This window comes from Babylonia areolata, chromosome 26, assembly GCF_041734735.1.
Source record: "Babylonia areolata isolate BAREFJ2019XMU chromosome 26, ASM4173473v1, whole genome shotgun sequence".
NCBI classification, from domain to species: Eukaryota; Metazoa; Mollusca; class Gastropoda; order Neogastropoda; family Buccinidae; genus Babylonia; species Babylonia areolata.
In genome coordinates, this window is record NC_134901.1 from 9,849,905 (window position 1) to 9,870,279 (window position 20,375).

Genomic DNA, 20,375 nt, shown 5'->3' on the forward strand with positions numbered 1-20,375 from the left:
ACACTCTAAGGGGGCCGGGCCGAACCCAGGTCATGACTCCTGGATGCCCTTGTTTTGTTTTGGTTTTTTTTTTTGTTTGTTTGTTTGTTTATTTTTGTTTTGTTTGTTTGTTTGTTTTTCTGTTCCTCGGCAGGTTCGAACCCCGCTTCCAGGGTGGTCGCCACTTCAGGACTGAGTCACCTTTTCTGGCAGATGTTTTAACCACTGAGCTATTGTACGCCTAGTTTTAGAAGAGAAATTTCATTCCTCCTCGACCAGATCCAGCTGGAACTCTTTTCTGCTGCTTCTGCCATTGCCTTGAGAGCCCATGTCCTCTCTCTGCCAGAAATCGACAGCTGTTTCATGAGGCTGTAGGCAGATGCGCCCACAAAACCTCTTGCACCAATCTCTATGGCAAGGACTTTGGCTTGGAAGCCAGATTCTCTCAGGCTGCTGGCTAGACTATCGGCATATTTCTCGGTCTTGTAGATGTGGGCTTCCTCCATTCTGCTTTCGTATGGCACAGTCAGCTTAATCAGAATCGCTTGTTTCGTTGCCTTGGAGTGGAGTACTATGTCAAGTCTCATGCCGGTCTTGCTGATGATTTCCGCGGGGTGTTTCTTCCCCTCTGGTAGGTCAGCTGTGCATTCCCAATCTTCGGCACCATCAAGCAGCCCACGTTTTCATGCTTTGGAAACTTTGGATGCTGTTTCTGACCAGACTTTATTGCCTTCTACCGAGCGGAACTCTACTGGCACTTCTGGTGGGGTTGGTGCTGCTTGGACAGTGCTCACCACGTGTGCAATTTCTTTTAGCACGTGGTTGTGCCTCCATGTGTACTGTCCTTGGCTCAACGCCGCTTTGCATGAGCTGAGGACATGTTCCACTGTTTGTTTGCCATGGCAGAGTGTGCACGCAGGGTCATCTGCTTTCCCCCATTTCACCAACCGGTTTGTATTCGAGGGAAGGAGGTCGTACACAGATCTTAGGATGAAACTGATCCTCAGAGGGGCCATGTTCCACATGTCGCTCCAGCCGAGGAGGAAGGTGGCAGAATGGTTAAGACGCTCAGCTGCCAATACAGAGAGTCCGTGAGGGTGTGGGTTCGAATCCTGCTCTCGCCCTTTCTCCTAAGTTTGACTGGAAAATCAAACTGAGTGTCTAGTCTTTCGGATGAGACGATAAACCGAGGTCCCGTGTGCAGCACGCACTTGGCGCACTGAAAAAGAACCCATGGCAACGAGAGTGTTGTCCTCTGGCGAAATTACGTAAAATGAAATCCACTTTCATAGGTACACAAATATGTAAGCATGCACTCAAGGCCTGACTAAGCGCGTTGGGTTATGCTGCTGGTCAGGCATCTGCTCAACAGATGTGGTGTAGCGTGTATGGATTTGTCCGAACGCAGTGACGCCTCCTTGAGAAAGTGAAACTGAAACTGAAACTGAAGCTCCAGCTGAGGCTCCTTTGGAGTGCATTTTCCCATTTTTAAATGTTATTTTGTTTTACTGTTCAATTTGATTTCTTTCTCCGCCTTTTTTTAAAAATGTTATTTTTATTTTATTTTTACAACTGATGTATGTGAATGTGATTATTGTTGTTATTAATCGATGATGTGTGTTTTCTGTTTTCGCTTCCACTACTCCAATTTATGTGGATGAATGTTATATTGTTGCTTCTGATCGATTTAAAAAAATCGATATGTGTTTTCTGTTTTCGTTTCCATTACTCCAATTTATGTGGATGAATGTTATTTTGTTGTTACTGATCGATTAAAAAAATTCTTACAGTGTATGTGAATGTGACCCAGTGTCTTATTAACCGATAATTTCTGTTGTCGAAAAAATTCTTACAGTGTATGTGAATGTGACTCAGTGTATTATTAATCGATAATTTCTGTTGTCGCTTCCACCACTCCAGTTTATGTGGATGAATGTTATTTTGTTGCTACTGATCTATTGAAAAAAAAAAAAAAAAAATCTTACGATATATGTGAATGTGACTGTTGTTATTATGGATCGAAGATGTGTGCTTTCTTTTGTTGCTTCCAATACTCCAATTGTGTGGATTAATGTTATTTTGTTGTTGTTGATCAATCTTTTTTTAACACAGTGTATGTGAATGTGATACGATGTATGTGAACGCGACTGTTGTTATTATTGATCGAAGATGCGTGCTTTCTGTTGTCAGTTGCTTCCACCACTCCAGTTGTGTGGATTAATGTCATTTTGTTGTTGTTGATCAATTTTTTTTAACACAATGTATGTGAATGTGATACGATGTATGTGAACATGACTGTTGTTATTATTGATCGAAGATGCGTGCTTTCTGTTGTCAGTTGCTTCCACCACTCCAGTTGTGTGGATTAACGTTATTTTGTTGTTGTCGATCAATCTTTTTAACACAATGTATGTGAATGTGATACGATGTATGTGAACGCGACTGTTGTTATTATTGATCGAAGATGCGTGCTTTCTGTTGTCAGTTGCTTCCGCCACTCCAGTTGTGTGGATTAACGTTATTTTGTTGTTGTTGATCAATCTTTTTAACACAATGTATGTGAATGTGATACGATGTATGTGAACGCGACTGTTGTTATTATTGATCGAAGATGCGTGCTTTCTGTTGTCAGTTGCTTCCACCACTCCAGTTGTGTGGATTAACGTTATTTTGTTGTTGTCGATCAATCTTTTTAACACAATGTATGTGAATATGAATATTGTTGTTATTGATCGATGGTGTGTTTTCGTCTGTTGTCCAGTCCCTTCCATCACTCCAGTGCATGTGGATGAATATTATTTTGTTGCTATTGATCGATTTATTTTATTATAATATATATATATATATATATTTACGATGTATGTGAATGTGATTATTGTTGCTATTGATCGATCGTGTGTGTTTTCTGTTGTCACTTTTTTGTCTCTATTATTTAAAAACTATATTCAATTCAAATACCCGCTACTGTTTTGTCAGTCCGATAATACATTTGCAGTCATTGTTCTTATGTGAATGTGATTATTGTTGTTATTGATCGATGGTGTGTGTTTTCTGTTGTCACTTTTCCGCCTCTATTAAAAAAAAGAAAAAAAAATATATTCAATTCAAATACGCCGCTACTGTTTTGTCAGTCCGACAATACATTTGCAGTCATTGTTCTTTTTGTTTTGTTTCCCGCCTTGCTACTGATGGATTTCTTAAGCTACAATCATTCAGATATGCCTCTACCGTTTTGTCAATCCAAAATGCATTCGAATAAATTGCAGTTCATGCTATTTTTGTTGTTACTAATCGAAGATGTGTTTTTTTTCTGTCGTGCTTTTAATGTATTTTAATACAGTCATCAATCCAAAATGCATTCGAATAAATTGCAGTTCATGCTATTTGTGTTGTTACTAATCGAATATGTGTTTTTTTCTGTCGTGTTTTAAATGTATGTTAATACAGTCATTCAAATAAGCCTCCACCGTTTTGTTTATCCAGAATACATTAGAATATGATGCAGTTAATCGCAGGAATTTCTCAAGTTGGCAGAGGTGAGTATGTGTAAAGACAGACCAATTTCGTTTTCTGTTTTTAATGTTTCTGAAATCGCGGTTGCGAATTTACAAAACTGATGAACTTTGACTCTTTCGATGGAAAAAAAAAATCGTGTACAAGACACACACACACACACTGAGGAATAAGATGCTGTCGGCCTACAAAAGAAAAAAACAGCAAATCCACAAGTATCCGCTTTGACCCGACATCGGCCTTTTTGGATGTTTTTCGTCATGTTTAAATCCATGGAATTCGAGAGTGAATATCATCGTTCTGCGTAGAAACTGATGGTGGTGTTAATTTTGTGTATGTGTGCGCGCACGTGTTCATATAATAGTTGCACGGACTTGATGTCGAAAGTTTACCGAAAGTTCATATCACGGATGCATATAGAAAGAGCAGTGGAAATGAAGAGTTACCGCAAACTACATAACATCAGATACGATAATATAGTTGCACGGACTTCATGCCAGAAGTCCGTGTCCTGCATGCACAGTGCAGGAAAATTTGGAAAGAAGAACCCAAGCCGTGGAAATGAGGTGTTATAGTAATACATCAAATTCCATCTGATACACAGATCATATCACCAGTGAACAAGTACACACAACGATCAAGTAACACATTGTGTCGATCTTAAGAACGATTACTGACATCAGTTCAGAAAGGAAAACTATATAAAACATCAAGTGACCTTGCCAAAACAATCTTCCAATAAACTCAACTGTTGAGGGGAGGACTACACACACAACAAAAAACGGATCGTGGGACTGAAACATTACAGAATGGACAGGAAAACCTACACACACAACCGAAAGACCTGCTGGAGGACTCGGATAAATAGTTCTGTGCGGCTCTCCAAATGGAGAGTGACGGGGAAGGATCGGGTCTGGGACTGGGAGAGGCTGGAGAACGAAGTGTTTCGCGGCATCTTTCCATCCCTACGTGTCGACCTCAAGAAGCTGTTACCGTGATTATTTCAGTTGTCGTTCAATTCTGTCGAGAACAAAACGTCACTCTTTCCAACACTCTAGTTTATGACAGGTGAACACGTATTAATCGTACTTTTCGAACAATTATATATTCTTTTCTTTATTTCGGGATTCTGATTTTTTCCCCCCAGTTACGTTTGATTGTATGGCTGATGGTTTTGAGCATGTCTGCCAGTTAACACAGTGCACAACATATTTTCCCCTTGTTGTCTGTGATAATAGGTATTGCCATGATCTTTTGAACACTTCATGCAGGAGCAGAGAGTGAAGGGGATGGGGTGAAGCGGGGGGAAGGTGCACAATGGTGTAATGCACGTGCATGGGATATAAAAACTCTTGTCACGCACGTGCACAGCATTATGAATAGTGCGCGCTGGTCGTCTATGGCACCGCCACACGAAACGGTTCTCGCACGTGCAGCAATTGGAGTTTGTGAAAAAGGTGAACAATGCGCGAGCAGAGGCCGCTTGCATATTATATCATGACCGATTGTGGCAACTGATGTGCATACATGATCTCATCACACTGTGCACACACGTTGAAAGACTGGCGGTGATCGCCCTTCTCGCCAGACCTGTGCTAAGCGTGGGCTGATTAGAATAATAATACAAATAAAGGCGGGAAGGAACAGGGTTGGTGTGAGGAGTGGGGAGAGGAAGAACACAGATAAAATAAAGAAAAGGAAAAGGAAAGTTTGTCTCGCGTTCGGTCGGACATTTGCTTTCTGATCCAGTGTTCACTTGTGATCAGAGTTCCGAAGCCAAGCACACACACATGCGAGCGCGCACTATTACACGTGAAAACAGCTTCACAGTACTTCCGACTTACTTGCCAGAGCATACACGGAGAGACAAGACTGTCTTGGAAGCGAAGGGCTTGAGCGTGTGACGTTGTCACTGGTTCCAACTGGAGTTCTTTTTGTCAGTGCAACAGTAGAATTGTTCCAACATATATGACGGGCTCTCTTTCGATTTTACCGGGAGCTTACTTTGTCCATAAGTAGGTTGCGTGGTACTCACGCACTTAGATTTGGTCTGTAAATGAAAAAGAGGATTTTCCCATCATCTTTCCTGTTCCAAACGTGTCTCGCCCATCTACATAACTGTCTGGTTGTCTTTTGCTATAATTATTCCCAATGGTTTTAATGCTAAATCATCTCTCACAAAAGTGCTCAACTACAAAATCATGAGAATGATGAAATCGCTGGTGGCCACGACCTACATCAATTCTCAAAACTATGGCTCTGCGTCAGACCATTTGGCCTTTAACTGGTCAGCCTCAAGTCTTTTGGACCATTGTAGTTACCCACGATGGTCATTTTCTAAACTAGGCTTATTGTTACATTCGCCTTCCATTTTTGACTCACTTGTGTAAACAAAGTATGTTTTAACCTGGTGTTCGGTTATCTCTGTGTGTGAGTGTGTGTCCGTGGTAAACTTTAACATTGACATTTTCTCTGCAAATACTTTGTCAGTCGACACCAAATTAGGCATAAAAATAGGAAAAATTCAGTTCTTTCCAGTCATCTTGGTTAAAAACAATATTGCACCTCTGAGATGGGCATACACACACACACACACAAAAAGCCTAATAATATGCAAACCGCATTTACTGTTATATTTATATTTTTTGTATTCTCTAAACTTGGCACTTTGATCTGATATTCTGACCCAACAACAAGAGCAGTCATTATTATCATTTTTTGTTCAATCAGGAACTTCTTTTGCTAAGCATGTAAGTTTTATTTATTTTGCGAACGTTTTGGTGCAGATAGTAAAGAAGGGAAATTACTCTGTAATTTATGCTAGGGGACTTAATTTGCTTTAAACTGATCTTTCTCATATTAAACATTACATTTTAAAATTATACTCAATACATAGAAAGCTTGGATTTTTTATATATTTTTTAAGTGTATCACAAGTGAGTCTTGAAGGCCTTGCCTCTCCTGTTTGTTCATGTCTTCCGTCATATCTTTTTCACAACTATAGGGTTAGGTTCACAGAGTGAATACCACTTAGAAGCTTGCAGTTTGCACAGTCTGGGTTAAATGACACTGAATTTTCGGTGAACAGCAGTGTATACAGCCTATGTAATGAGCATCACTCATGACTGGAGGTATTTCCCTGCAGTTTCCCCTCCTCTTTTTTTTTTTTTTTTAATGAAAAAAACACTACTGATTGAAAATCACTGAATAATTTGGCAGAAATCTTATTTCAACTGTTATTCGTGGTGCATAGTGTGCCTGAAACTACTGTGGAATATTCAGTGAAGTGGCCAGAATGAGATCACATGCACAACTCTTTTTTTCACACTTTTATTCAGCGGTCCCTTTTTTCTCTCTTCTTTTTGTCAAGTCAGTATCAATGCTAGCACTGAGAAATGTGTACAGCACTTCACATTTCTGTGAAGCACACACATTTTTCATGCCAATACCTTCTTTGTGGAAATTTTTGGCATCATTTCTCTTACCTCTTCGGTAACCTGTATGCAGACCGATTATGGAAAGAGTGATGGAATGTAATTCAGTGCCTACATCTTATCGACAGTTCTGGTCTCATTTATAAATATTCATATTAGATTTATTAATTTTGTGGTCCGTCTCAATGCATAATAAAAATTAATGCCAGTCTTTTTTTCTCTCTCCAAATATTATAGCATTTTGATATTTATAAAACGATTTTCAAAAGGGATTACACCCTTTCACATCAACTTTGACGATGTATTTCAGTTTGTAACAGAGCATGCTTTCACACGTTTAGTTTGGGTAAGTTCATGAAAATGCTGGTTAGGGTAGACAACTTCGCACGTTTTTGTTTCAAAATTGAACGCAAGTGCTGTGCATGAAAAAGCTGTTTTGGTATTGGTTTACTATTATTTTTTTCTTTTATGGTCTTCATTGTAACATAATAAAAGATTTTTCTTTGGGTTATGATTAATGGCAGATCTCCATTTGTTTAAAACACACACAACTTGTGTGTATTCATCAAAATGAATCATGTTTCTGTTGTCAATGTGCTTTTGTCATATTCAATTTTTATGCTTCTGTAAATATTGTGTGTTTATGTCACTTTATTTCACTCATCCAGACAAGAAACACTCTCACAGAAAGAACAGAAACAAAAAAACAACAACAAAAAAAAAAACATGGTAAAAATACACCCCGAAGACCAACATTTCAAATGCAGTAAAATAATCTTTATTTACACTGACACACACACATGCACACGCACCTACAACAGAACTAACATGAAAGTGATGAACCATGTGACTCCATCCAAACAGGTCGTATTGGTGCCGTGGCCGTGCTCCACCAAAACCACTGCTCTGGAAGTTAATACATTGTAGCCTCATTTACAAGCTGCAAGTTTTTGTTTCTTCTTTTTCAGACCAAATCTCTTAGGTGATCTCTTTCAAAGGAACAATGAAAAGATGATGCTGAAAATGCCAAGCCTTTTTTCAGCTGAAAACATGAAGGAAAAAAATCTTTTTCCCTCCTCATTTCCTCCTCCTCTCTCTCTCTCTCTCTCCTCTCAGGTACCACACACACACACACACACTCATTTACACCTGGCTGGGTGACCGGAAAGGTGAAGCCTTGGGCTTCATACCAACACAGACACAGAATATGTTGCCATCACAGCCGCTAACCACCACAACGGTCCAGATTCTGTGCTTCATGTTTATGTACAACACTGAACAAAACAACACAAGCCATAACCATCCCCATTCTACATTGTTTTTCTCTCTCTAAATTTACATCACAACTTCCAGCGTCCTTCGCACAGGGATGCCTGCTATGTACATGTCGCCCACACTTCAGTGAGGCGTGGAACTGCAACTGCAACAGTTCACACTTGGTTATGTACATCAATGTTAACGATGTTGAATGTACATACCCAAAGAGACCAATGTCATTGCACAGTTTTTGGTGTCAACAGTATCCTCACACCCATTCCTCAGACCACAGACGCTCTGGTTTCTCTCTCTCTCAGACACACCCACACGTTAATCTCCAATGCAATCACAACACAAACAAAGTATTAAATATGTACACAAGTGCCTCGCAAGTACTTACACACTGGCATTATCAGTTTCAGCTGCACACAGGAACTGACTAGTGTTAAAATAAAAGAAAAGAAAAAAAAGACCCATCACAGTCTGGCCATATGCAGATAATGATTATCTACAGATCAGGAGGAACCATTTCAATCTACTGCTTACCCCTCTCACCACATACCAAAACTGTCCGCTGAATGAATATAAGCTTTATCACAATGACCAAACTGGCTATACAAAAATGGGAATTCTCGGGGGACAAAATACTATTTTTGACAGATAACTTTCACAAAATGAATGTTTTGCTAATATCTTATCATTATCATTATACATAGTTCTTTTTTAACATTCTTTGTTCAGATCTCACATCTGTATCATACTAACAGTCAATGGAATAATGCAGGAAATAACTGATCTTTCAAACTAAGAGATGAAAGGTTTAACATGGAGAATAACAAATGAAGGAAAAAAATATTTCAATGAGCTATTCATAACTTCATTCAGTGTTGAAAGTGTCATCCATCACAAATTTATATTGACGCCATTTTGAAAAACTTTTATGCTGTAACATTATCACTGGTGGAACATTTTAAAAACAGCAGCGAAAAACGGACAAAATACAATAGCCAGAAACTGTCTTGTGTTTCCTGAACTTGGAAAGAAGACGAGAGGAACATACATCATTTCTCAGATTTTCTCCCTCAAACAATGGAACACCAAAGATTATACCACTGGTCACAGAAGTCATTGATACAAGACTCTGTCCAAGATACACGGCAATATTTGAAAATAAAAAATAGAAATATTGAAGGAAAAAAGCCACCCTCCATGTCCTCAAAAACGAAAACATACAAAGATTATAACCAAAAGGCACTGAATTTTGCAGTGACAACTCCATCATTATCATTCAGGAACGCTTTTTTGTTTTACTACCCAGCCTTTTGGTTGTGCACTGACAACTCCATCATCATTCAGGAACGCTTTTTTGTTTTACTACCCAGCCTTTTGGTTGTGCACCGACAACTCCATCATCATCATTCAAGAACGCTTTTTTGTTTTACTACCCACCGAAGAATGCAACAATACAACAACAACAAAAACTGCAAAGAAGAAAACCACACCCAAAAGGATCCATGCAGAGGCAGATACATCAGGAAAAAATAGAAAATGAAAGGAAGGAAAAAAAAAAAAAAAAAGCACACAACAGGCACCACTGAAGCATCATAGGACACAAATGGAGGGACTGCTCAGTGTCTGTTCACACACAAAAATCGACCAAGGGGATTCACCAGCCAGGCGTAAATCGGGGAGAGAGTGAGTGGAAGGGAGAAACTGTTACAGAAAAATACTACGAAGGGAAAAGTATACAACGAAGGAAACTAGAAAATTCAAGCCCTACTGGGCACAACTACTACAGAGAAGAAATCCGCAAGATGATGACCACAATCCAACACATTCCGTTTCGTTCCTGGGGCTGATTCAACATGTGGAGTATGTTCTAGTTTGCTGCTGCAATACAGTTACCAGGATCAATCTTTGGTGTTCCTTGTTTGATGAGGGAATATCATTTTCTTTCTCCATATCTGGTGTTCCATTTCCAGACCGCCCATCCCTCTCAAAACAACTGAAACTTAACAGGATCTGCACAACAGGACCCAATCCAAGATATGACAGTGATAAAGACTCTTCAGTTCCACAGGAAAGGAAATCTAAAAAAAGAAAGAAAAAAAAAAAAAAAATCCTGATGAGCTGAGAAATGAGTTTGCCATGTTAAGTCCAAACCTGATGGCACAGTTTCACACATCCTCACACAAAGTCAAAACACACACACACACACACACACACACACAGTCTTGTCACAGTCAAAAGAAGAAAAGAAAAAGTTTGTCACCGATTTCGAACTCCGAACACAGCTCCACTCACTGCTGCGTACACACACACACACACTTCTCTGTACAAACCCATCCTGTCAGTGGCAGTGTCACTTGAGATTAAAAACAAGAATCTGTACAAGTACAATAACCATGTCTCCTAGATTCTTATACGATGAACCCCTCCCCCCTGACCCCAGGAAACAATGTTGAGCATCTGCAGATTGGACACATGGATGCAGCAGCTCAACATTGTCTACTGGGGTCCTAGGTCTACTGCTCTTCTATCACGTACCTTCAATTCTTACAGCCGTAAACTATGTTCACATGCTGTTGTTCCATCATAGTGACAAGTCACTAACAACTACCTAGCCTTACATTATTTGTTTTCATACTCTTGTCCTATTTGCAAATCCTATGAATTCTCACAGCCTAATTCTCTATATATAGTCTTTATCCTTAAGTTCACGTTTTCTATCATAGAGACTCTTACTGCAATACATTATTTGTTGATATTCTATTGTTCTATATATTTGTTCACTTACAATTGTTCTGTCACATAAAGAAGTCCTATCTAATCTATCCTATCAAATCTTACAACCCAATACCATTTTTTACTTGCTGTGCACCTTTCCATGTCATGTTTTAAAAAATTTCTTTTCAAATTATTTCCAGCATTTGGTTTAAAACCTATAGTCCTATGATAACCAGAAAAAAATCTGCAACACGATTACATTAACATTTTACTATTAATTTCTTGTGAGTTACATAGATTTCTAGCAGTAATTGTCAGGCATTTTCAAAGTTTTCACTAAAAATGACTTACATTTTCTAAGTTATAAAAAGGACTTATATCTCATGTTCAATTTCAAAGACTCTTAAACCAACTGTGTACCTTTTTGTGTTTGCGTTACTTACTCATCTTACACATTCATTTTCTCTAAAATATGGTCCTACAATACGCTCATTACTGGTACTTTGTTTCAAATTTATACGATTCTTTCATTTTTCTCATGCTAATTTGTGCTACCTCATTTCAAATTTGTATGTCATTTTTGAATATAATAAGTATATTTCTAAAACAATCCAACAAGATTTGTCAAATACTTTAGAAGTTCTGTTTAAAGGATTCTCACCTAGCGACCAATAATTTCAACCAATTTAAATTTAAAGTGACATAAAAAAACCCACAAAAAAAACCCCTGTGAACTCTATTGCTATTTTCACAGCTTCATCTGCAGCATTTCAATAATAAGCTAAACTTTATCTTTCCTGTCATGTGACTAATCTTTGAACATGACAAAACCAATCTTTGGTATACCCCCCCCCCCCCCACCCCCACACCCCTCAAACCCTATAAGTTTTGTCATCTGTAATTACACACACAGTTATCCACACAAAAAAACGTACAAGACACTTTTTTTCTTCTTTTTTTTTTTTTGAACAGTTGGTAGGAATACAGATATGGTTGGGAAGGCGCATTACTAAAACCATGAGCATCAAAAACTTATCCTTCCCCTCCATCCGCCCTGACTGACAAAAGTGGGCCAGTCAGAAAAGCTGGGCAGTACCCATCATCCCATGCCATTCTTAAACGCCAAAATTGTCATTTCTCAGGCTGGGAAAGGGGTGAGGGTGCAGGGGGGGGAGAGGGTGGCAAAGAAAGGACCCCCCCCCCACACTCCCCCTCTGGCAGACCCTCCAAGCTCACACACACATGCAGAAAACACACAACACACACACAGGAGCCACGTCTCCTCCAGTGCACTGGCCTAGTCCCCCACACAAGGCAAGAGCTGGGTAGGAAACAGGAGGCTCACGTGGCCAAGAGGTAGGGGTGGTGACACAGGACACACTGTGCTGCAGTGCAGGGGAAGAGGGAGGGGAGGGGAAGGGAGTTGAAGCTGCCTCCTCCTCCTCCACCCTCTTAGTGGACTTCAGTTGTCTCCGTTTCTCGCATGGTGTTGGTTGGCGTTTTCAGCGTGCATGATCTGGCCACGCTCTCGAATAGCCTGAAAAATTGATTCTTGTCTTGAGCATGTGCGCGCCACGCCGTCCAACAGTCTGCAAAACCAGAACGGCTTGATCGTTTAGATAACCTTCATGACTCTCAAATTCATAGTGGTCAGTAATTGATCATCTGGGGGTTAGTTATGAAGCACTGCCTAAAATATGAAAATAAAAATCAGCATAGCAACCAGTGTAAAGTTACAATTTCATCTCAATGTTAAATGCAACCTGTGATGTGACACTGAACATTTTACTTCCCCAGAAGGATGCATTTAGCATTGATGCTAAGGGCAATTAATAAATAAACAGTATAATTCCACACTTTTGAAAAAAAAAAACCCCACCTATTTATTTGGTTTCTAAGCTTTTGAAATTAAACCCCCTTATATCTGGTATTCTTTTGTGCTTTAATTTTTTTCTCTTTGTCCTGAGGATTTTTTTTTTAAACACTGTGCTGTACAAGAACAGTATGGCATGCAAACTGAACATAAAAAAGTTAAAAGGTTAAAGGTCCAATAGTGTTTTACAGTCATAGGGCCAGTGAATTCACATTCACTGTGTCTAGGGCCCTGTGGCACATGTCTGATCTTCTTTGTGGGGTCAAGGGTACCTACAGATGTGGTTTAACAATATCGCAAATATTTTTCTAGATCTTTTCCAGACCAGACAGAAAATGTTCCATACCAACCAAAACTAAACTGACAACAACAAAAAAAGAAGAAAAAAAAAAAGAAGAAAAAAAAAGTCTGCTATGCTACCGACAAATAAGAAAAGTGAATATCTTGGTATCAATGTATAATTTTCATCACTTCGATTTTCAAATGATTTTCACTCTTGAATAGTAAATGGTCAACCATTTCATTACAATTCAAAGACTTTTCCCATATTTTTTTCAAAACTTTTCTAGCCCTGTAAATGGTTCTGATTATTTGAAGAGTTTCCCATCCCTGGGAATGGTTCTCTCATTTGTCCAAGACCTTTCCAGCCCTGTGACTAATTTTTCCAAGACTTTTCCAGACATCCATGACTCAACTCCACAAAACAAACATCCTACATCCTAAAACAGTAACATCTCCTGACCCTGCACTTAATCCTCATTGTGCTGTGTGTGTGTGTGTGTTTGTGTGTGTGTGTGCCGTGGAAGCTGCGATATGTAGACTAGAAATGAGTGTGTGGAGGAGGGGGGGTAGAGGAGGTGCAGGGTAATGTGCGTGGTGTGTGTGTGTGTGTGTGTGTGTGTGTTGGAGCTCATGTACGTTTATATGTATTTGACTGTGCTTTCATATCTGTGAAACTGCATGTTCGGTGCATATCTGTTATGCATGTGTGGGTGTATAAGTGAATGTGTGTCTTCATGTTTTACATCTATTTGCTTATTATCATCATTGTTATCGTATTTATTTATTTATTATTATTATTATTTTATTTTATATTTTATTTTATTTATTTATTTTTTTATATTATAGTTATTATTTATTTATTTATTTATTGGTGTTTTTTTTTTCTCAAGGCCTGACTAAGCGCGTTGGGTTACACTGCTGGTCAGGCATCTGCTTGGCAGATGTGGTGTAGCGTATATGGATTTGTCCGAACGCAGTGACGCCTCCTTGAGCTACTGAAACTGAAACTGTGCTCTGTGGCCCAAAGGCGACCACCAGAGATTTCTATTGCTGCCTTACTTGTGTTGTCTTTGCTGCCCCCTCCTCTCTGCACTGGCAGAGGACTTAACCTTCTCTCAACTCTGTTCATGTTCCAAAGGCTTTCAACTAGGCAAATATTTTCACACCTGAGAGGACTTAACCTTTCTCTCAACTCTGTTCATGTTCCAAAGGCTTTCAACTAGGCAAATATTTTCACACCTGACTTCTTTTCAATCAACACAGCCAATATTTCCATGGCTTGTTTTCCGTTTCACAGTTTACCATGTTCTGCTCAACATTTCCATGGCTTACTTTTCAATTTCAGGAGCGCAGTGCACGAAGTCATGCTGCCAGAACTTGAAGGATGGGTTCTTGATCAACTCAATGAAGGTGATTAGAAGACCCCATGGGTGAGGCCTGTTGACAATCAGCCTCTCCAACAGCACCCTGCACGACACAAAGTCCCCTTGTTACTGCGATAATACATCATGCAATATACCCACATCCGTTTCCAACAGGGATCTTTCTTTAACTGTTTGTTACTTCTATCCCAGCTGGCCACAAGGGCCCTTATCAGAGCTGAAAAACTAAATACAAAGTACAAAAAAATCAAAAGAAAATAAGCACAACAGCCACATTCATACTCGTAAACCTAGGACAAGCCTCTGACAATGGCTATTCCTTCAATTCTTTTCATCAGATTTAAAAAAAACCAAAAACACCCAGAACATCTTTATTCATTACAAAATCATACTAAGTAGACAAACAAACAAAAAAGCCAATGTGCACCTCACATGTCATTGGCATAACACAGACTTTCAATTATAAAAAAAAAAAAAAAAAGCCTGGTGGATGGACCAGCTAGGCAGAACACCCCCCTGGAAGAGATGAAAGTAAAGAGAAAAGCCAGAAAGAAAGAAAGCAGTATGTAAAAAAGAAATCTGAAGCACAGAATTCCCAGAATGAGAAAATACTTTTTATACTGCAAATGCCCTGATCTGTCCACAGGGGGTCCAATAACTGAAAGGACAATGGGATGTAAACTGGGATTTTGTGGTGCCTTGGTGACTAACATTCATAGCAATTTATACATCTATTACACACATTATTACACACATTACGTTCAATGGCAAGCAGATGGGAAATGCTAAGTATCTTCGTCTTCTGTGTTTTTATCTGATTCACCACCCATTTAAATCATAGTACTCGTTTACACTTTTAAATACTTAATGCTCTCAGCCCAGACAATGACTTGAGAGCTCCGCTCTTTTCTCAACCATCTGCAGTTAAAAAACAACAACAAACAAACAAAACAAAAAAACCTGACTGACCGGGTAATCTGCTCTTTGACAGCCTCATTGTGGGCCTGTGCGAACAGGTAGAGCAGACAGCAGCTGAAATAGTGTGTGTGACTGTTGGGGTACCTCAGCTGGTTTGAGATGGCCGTCAGGAACAGGTAGCGACCTGCACACGCACACGTACCCATGTAGAAATATACAGGGTGTGTACGATATCTTGGAATGTATACTGACTCTTGTCCAATAAACAATTGCAAAAAGTAAAAGACAGTAACTCACTCTTACAGTAAACCCCAACTAAATCTGTCTTCAGAAAGTACAGCAACTGCCTTAGGAATTCTATCACACTAACGCAGAAAACAAGTTGTGCCCTTTCACACAAAATCAACCCCTTGACAACTGCTGACTTGTAGGTCATCAGCAAAGGGATGTCACTGAGGTATGACAGAAGCTGACAGGTCAGGATGTCTGTCACCACCCTGTATTTGGACTCCTTCCTGCTGGGACTGCATTTCTCCTGCTGTGAAAAAAACAGTCACATCAAGAAGCACACACAAAAGTGTAACTGCACTTCAAACTCACACCACACTGACTGCATTTCACCATGGCTGCAATGGTAGTCAAGGGGTTAAACAATGTTGTACACTAAAATTAAAGAGGACTAATCCATAAAGGTGTGTCAACCACTGCAGAAAAGTGGAGTCTGTCTTGCTCTCCGCCACCAGCTTCAGACCACTGTTTGTGCCTTCCCCAGATTCAAACGCTCCAGTCAGCCATCACTCATTCTCTGTCTCTAGACCTTACAAGGGACTAGACTCCTTTCACTGTGCAAAATCTCTGCACTCAGCTCTTTTCTCTAGATTTCTATTGACATGCATTCACAGGCTTTACATTTCATCTTTCATTCCTCTGGATCAGCACTCTGTGCATGAGTGTGAATGACTGGTGTATCAAGTGCTTTGTCTTTGCTGATGATTCAGCACTATATGAATATCACTATGATGATGATGATGGTGATGATTACCCTCAGTGTCAAGGTTGACAGCCAGGTTCTGGAAGATGTCCATGTGAGGCGAGGGGGCGATAGTGTTCATACTGGGGGTCTGCCCCTTGGAGTTGACATGCTGGATGGCCTGCGTGCCCACGTACAGCACCAAAGCATTCACCAGTGGGATGTTGTAGTGGCTCCCCGCCTCTGTCGACTGCACAACATTCAACATTGCCAGTCATCTTTTACCATCTTTGGGGGGGCACAGAGGACATCAGGAAACGTAATCAAGAACACAACTAGATTTATTTATCATAATACTGCATCAAGAAAGGGTAAAACAAGAATTTGCATTCCTTCATCCACATATAAGTGTTCTGTGCAACACTGCAAGGTTTAATCAATTTATGTAAGTCTGAACAGAGCTCATCTGTCTGCAAATGTGAAATGAGAATACAGACTCTGGATATAGATATTTATCAAGCAATAATTTATTACAAATGAATGGTCAGAATATAAAACTCAATTCACTGCCAACAGTATTAATGCCTTCAAACAAAATTATGTTTCTTGTTGGCAACAGATAAACATATTTTTCTCTGCTACATTCCTTTTTACAGTATTTATAAAACATACAGTAATTTGCTGTATTGATTCCATCTATATCTTTTCAAAATTATCCTTCAAAGTGGTAATGATAATGTAACTCAAAGGAACACACACATGAACAGTGTTCATGAAGACTTGTAAGCACACATGTATGAATAGAAACATCTTCATATCAAAAACACTAGTGTAGACGAACATTCTCAGGTTGTGAATACATGTAATCCAACAGTCCACACAAACGCAAACATTATATACTTTTCACAATGTAATTCTACAGCCCTGAATTTCCAAAGACGCTCAAGACAATTCAGACAACTCTTCTCTTCAATGAAGTCTTCACCAATGCGGATAAAAGAATATATATTTTCTCCTGTGACAGAGATGGAAAAGGGAAGAAATGTCAGATATGAAACCTGCCCCAAAAGACCAGTTACTATGTCTGTGTAATGTTGGACACTTACCTGCAAGTTACTCTTGAGATCTGAAAGGAAGGTGATGGGGGACCGGGTCTTCAAGTATGAATCCAGGTCCTGTTGGAAACACATCAAATTTATTTATCTATTTAAATATTGTTTATTTTCTTAATATACATTAATTTAAGGACACTTTTTCAATATCTTTTAAGACCAAGAATCATGGCCACATGAATATGGTACTGTTAATTAACCATAAATGTACAAATACACCAAATGTAACAATGACTTCAATAAGGACACAAGACTGACCTATTTTCAAATTTTTACCACACACACAAAAAAAACCCAGCACCATATCGACTCACAGATCTACACTTTCAAGCATCTACATTGCTGACATGCAACTGACCATAACTCTAAAAATATTAAAATGCACTTTGTTTTGATAGTCCAGCCGACTGCGAAGAGCCATCCATAACAGAACTACCAAACTTTAAAAAAAAAAAAAAAAAAAAAAATCAACCATATTAACCATAAATCATGTCACATCTGGGGTGGGGAGGCCAGGGATCCTGCAAAACACTTCATGACTTCCAACATTAACATTAAACCCTGTTAGGGATAATAAGACTTGAGATGAGCTGTGGCTGTCAGCCCTTCCACTCGATTCATCATCCCTAGATTATAAAAAATTGTAAAATTACAATTAAAAAAAATATATCAAAGCAACAAACAAAAAATACACACAAAAACAGAGAATGGACAACCAGTGCCCATCCCAGTGTTTACAATACCACTACCTAATCACCAAACCAAAACAGCATAGATAGTATCCCCCCCCCCCCCCTCCACAAAGGTGTCCAGGCATGCTGGAAACATGGGGAATGGACTGAGAAGGCAGAAAACAACAAAAACAGGTAATAGTGAGGGGAAGAAAAAAGGCAGAAACAGAGAGCAATAGGGGGAAAAAAAAAAAAAAAAAAAAAGGGAAACAATTTCTAGTACAGAATTTCCAGAAGGTAGGGATGCTGTTCATACTGCACAACCCCTGGCATCTGACTGGAAACGCCAATCCCACAAAACTGACCTTCCTGAAAGAAGCAGGATGGATGATGCTGACATAGTTGCTGAGAATCCTGGGAGCCTGGGCAATGTCTGGCAGACTGTCCACCTTCAGGTTGGGGGTGAAGGGGTCGGGCAGACGCATGTTGCGGGGGAAGGCGCTCAGGATCAGGTTACGCATCTGGATGCAGTTGGGTGGGATTACGTCACAGAATGTGTAGTGGTAGTCACACAGGAACTCGGGGAAGTCGTGCAGCAGCACAAGAAGTACACGCAGCGTGCCCTGTAACACAAACAGAATTCAACTCTTTATTATACAGATCTGATTCTCCCTTTTACAGGTGCTTAGAAAATAAAATGTAGCATTTTATTTTCCGATACTTACAGCATAATTAGAAGATAAATTTTCTTCGAGTTCAGACAATAACTTTATCGTATCCTGTGCACACAGTTCAATTCTTTAGGATGTGTCTTTCTCTCTATACACATGCTAATAAAGAAAATGTTGCTTTCTCTGTTCAGTATCTCAAGCATGCCATTATTCAAAGAAGATGCTGATCAACTTCAAGGAAGCAGAAAACAGCACAAGTTGATATTTAAGAGAGAGAGAGAGAGAGAGAGTTACAGATATATATATATATATACAATATCTTGCTACATTTATACACATTTCTATTTACACTTATAGATGTATACTTATCCCTCGGTAAACACAGGTGTGTGCGCTTACGGGATAGGTTCATACGACTTTCATATTAACATGTACAATTTTATTTCTATCTCTATTCATTGACATCTATTCATTGAAATTCCCTACATAGCAATATAGACACACTTGCAATTGCGTCATTCTGTTCACAATCCCAGATCTCTCTGTGTCTACATACTAGCGCTTTATTCATATGCGTATGTACATCTCTTATCTCCGCATAGGCAGATAGTAGTTTGCGCAGGACAGGAATGTCAGACCCCTGCCGGAGTCTGCACTAGCTGGGTCACGGTTAAGTATGTGTAATTAAAAAAAACGTTGCAATTTTCTTTCCGAGTGAAGAAAACTTTCTACCATATGGAGGACCACCAATGGGGCCCTGACCTTGTACAGCAGCTGTGTGGACTTGCTGAGCTCTGCGTTGCGCAGGAAGGGAGCCAAGAACTTGAAAAGGCCCATCATCAGCTGGGCGTACATCCCCCACCCCTGTCACACACACAACTCATCAGTACTCACAAACTCTTCCATAACTTTAAGTGGACAGCCTTTTGTTCAAGCAATAACTTGGTTTGATAGCACAAGAATGTGTTGGGGAAGGGGCAGGGAAGCTGCTGCAAGTGTATGTGTATCTGGGTACATGTGTTGATAAGTGCACTGTGTGCATATTAGTATGCCAGGAGAGAGGGTCACGATGGGTGAGGAGGTCACTTGTGGGTATGTCTGTGCTTTTTTTAAAAATTTTATTTCTACTCAAAAGGAAATTCTCCTTATGGGGATCTAATGAAGTCTGAAGTCATTTTCAAACCATACTGCACAAAACAATATATGGACAGTTATCACACCAACAAGACAGCAACATTATGCGATTCAACAGATGGCCTTGACTGACCGACCAACACCACTCGTTGACACACATGAAACCTGACAAATTCCTATAGTAACAGACCAGCAATATTTCACCTGCTCAGATCCTGTTTCAATAACATCATGAAAACATCAAAACAAATTTGAGGAAAAGAACCAAAAAACACACAGTCATTACTCAAGTGGCAAAAACAGGAAAAAAACAACTACTAAACAACCAAACAAAGAAAAAATGCAATCATAATGGTCAGTGGTAGCCAAATAATTGATTGAAAACAATTGTAGTTCAACACAGACTGAATGTAAGAAACAAGTACTTCGATAAGCAATTTCTCAGAACACAT

At 39.5% G+C, this 20,375-nt stretch overlaps 1 protein-coding gene across 4 annotated transcripts in view; it reads right to left on the reverse strand.

The window, feature by feature from the left end:
- Positions 1-7,681: 7,681 nt before the first annotated feature.
- LOC143300662 (CCR4-NOT transcription complex subunit 1-like) overlaps positions 7,682-20,375 on the reverse strand; it is a 70,577-nt gene continuing 57,883 nt past the window's right edge. For 3 of the 4 annotated variants that reach the window (XM_076614496.1, XM_076614495.1, XM_076614494.1), the window contains exons 46-52: positions 19,552-19,653; positions 18,484-18,741; positions 17,442-17,510; positions 16,408-16,585; positions 15,417-15,549; positions 14,398-14,532; positions 7,682-12,447 (exon numbers count right to left, since the gene is read on the reverse strand). In XM_076614496.1, the coding sequence (XP_076470611.1) occupies positions 12,363-12,447; positions 14,398-14,532; positions 15,417-15,549; positions 16,408-16,585; positions 17,442-17,510; positions 18,484-18,741; positions 19,552-19,653 (960 nt within the window). In that variant the 3' untranslated portion in view covers positions 7,682-12,362. The remainder of the gene's footprint in view (positions 12,448-14,397; positions 14,533-15,416; positions 15,550-16,407; positions 16,586-17,441; positions 17,511-18,483; positions 18,742-19,551; positions 19,654-20,375) is intronic. The other variant, XR_013057676.1, reaches the window with a different exon arrangement.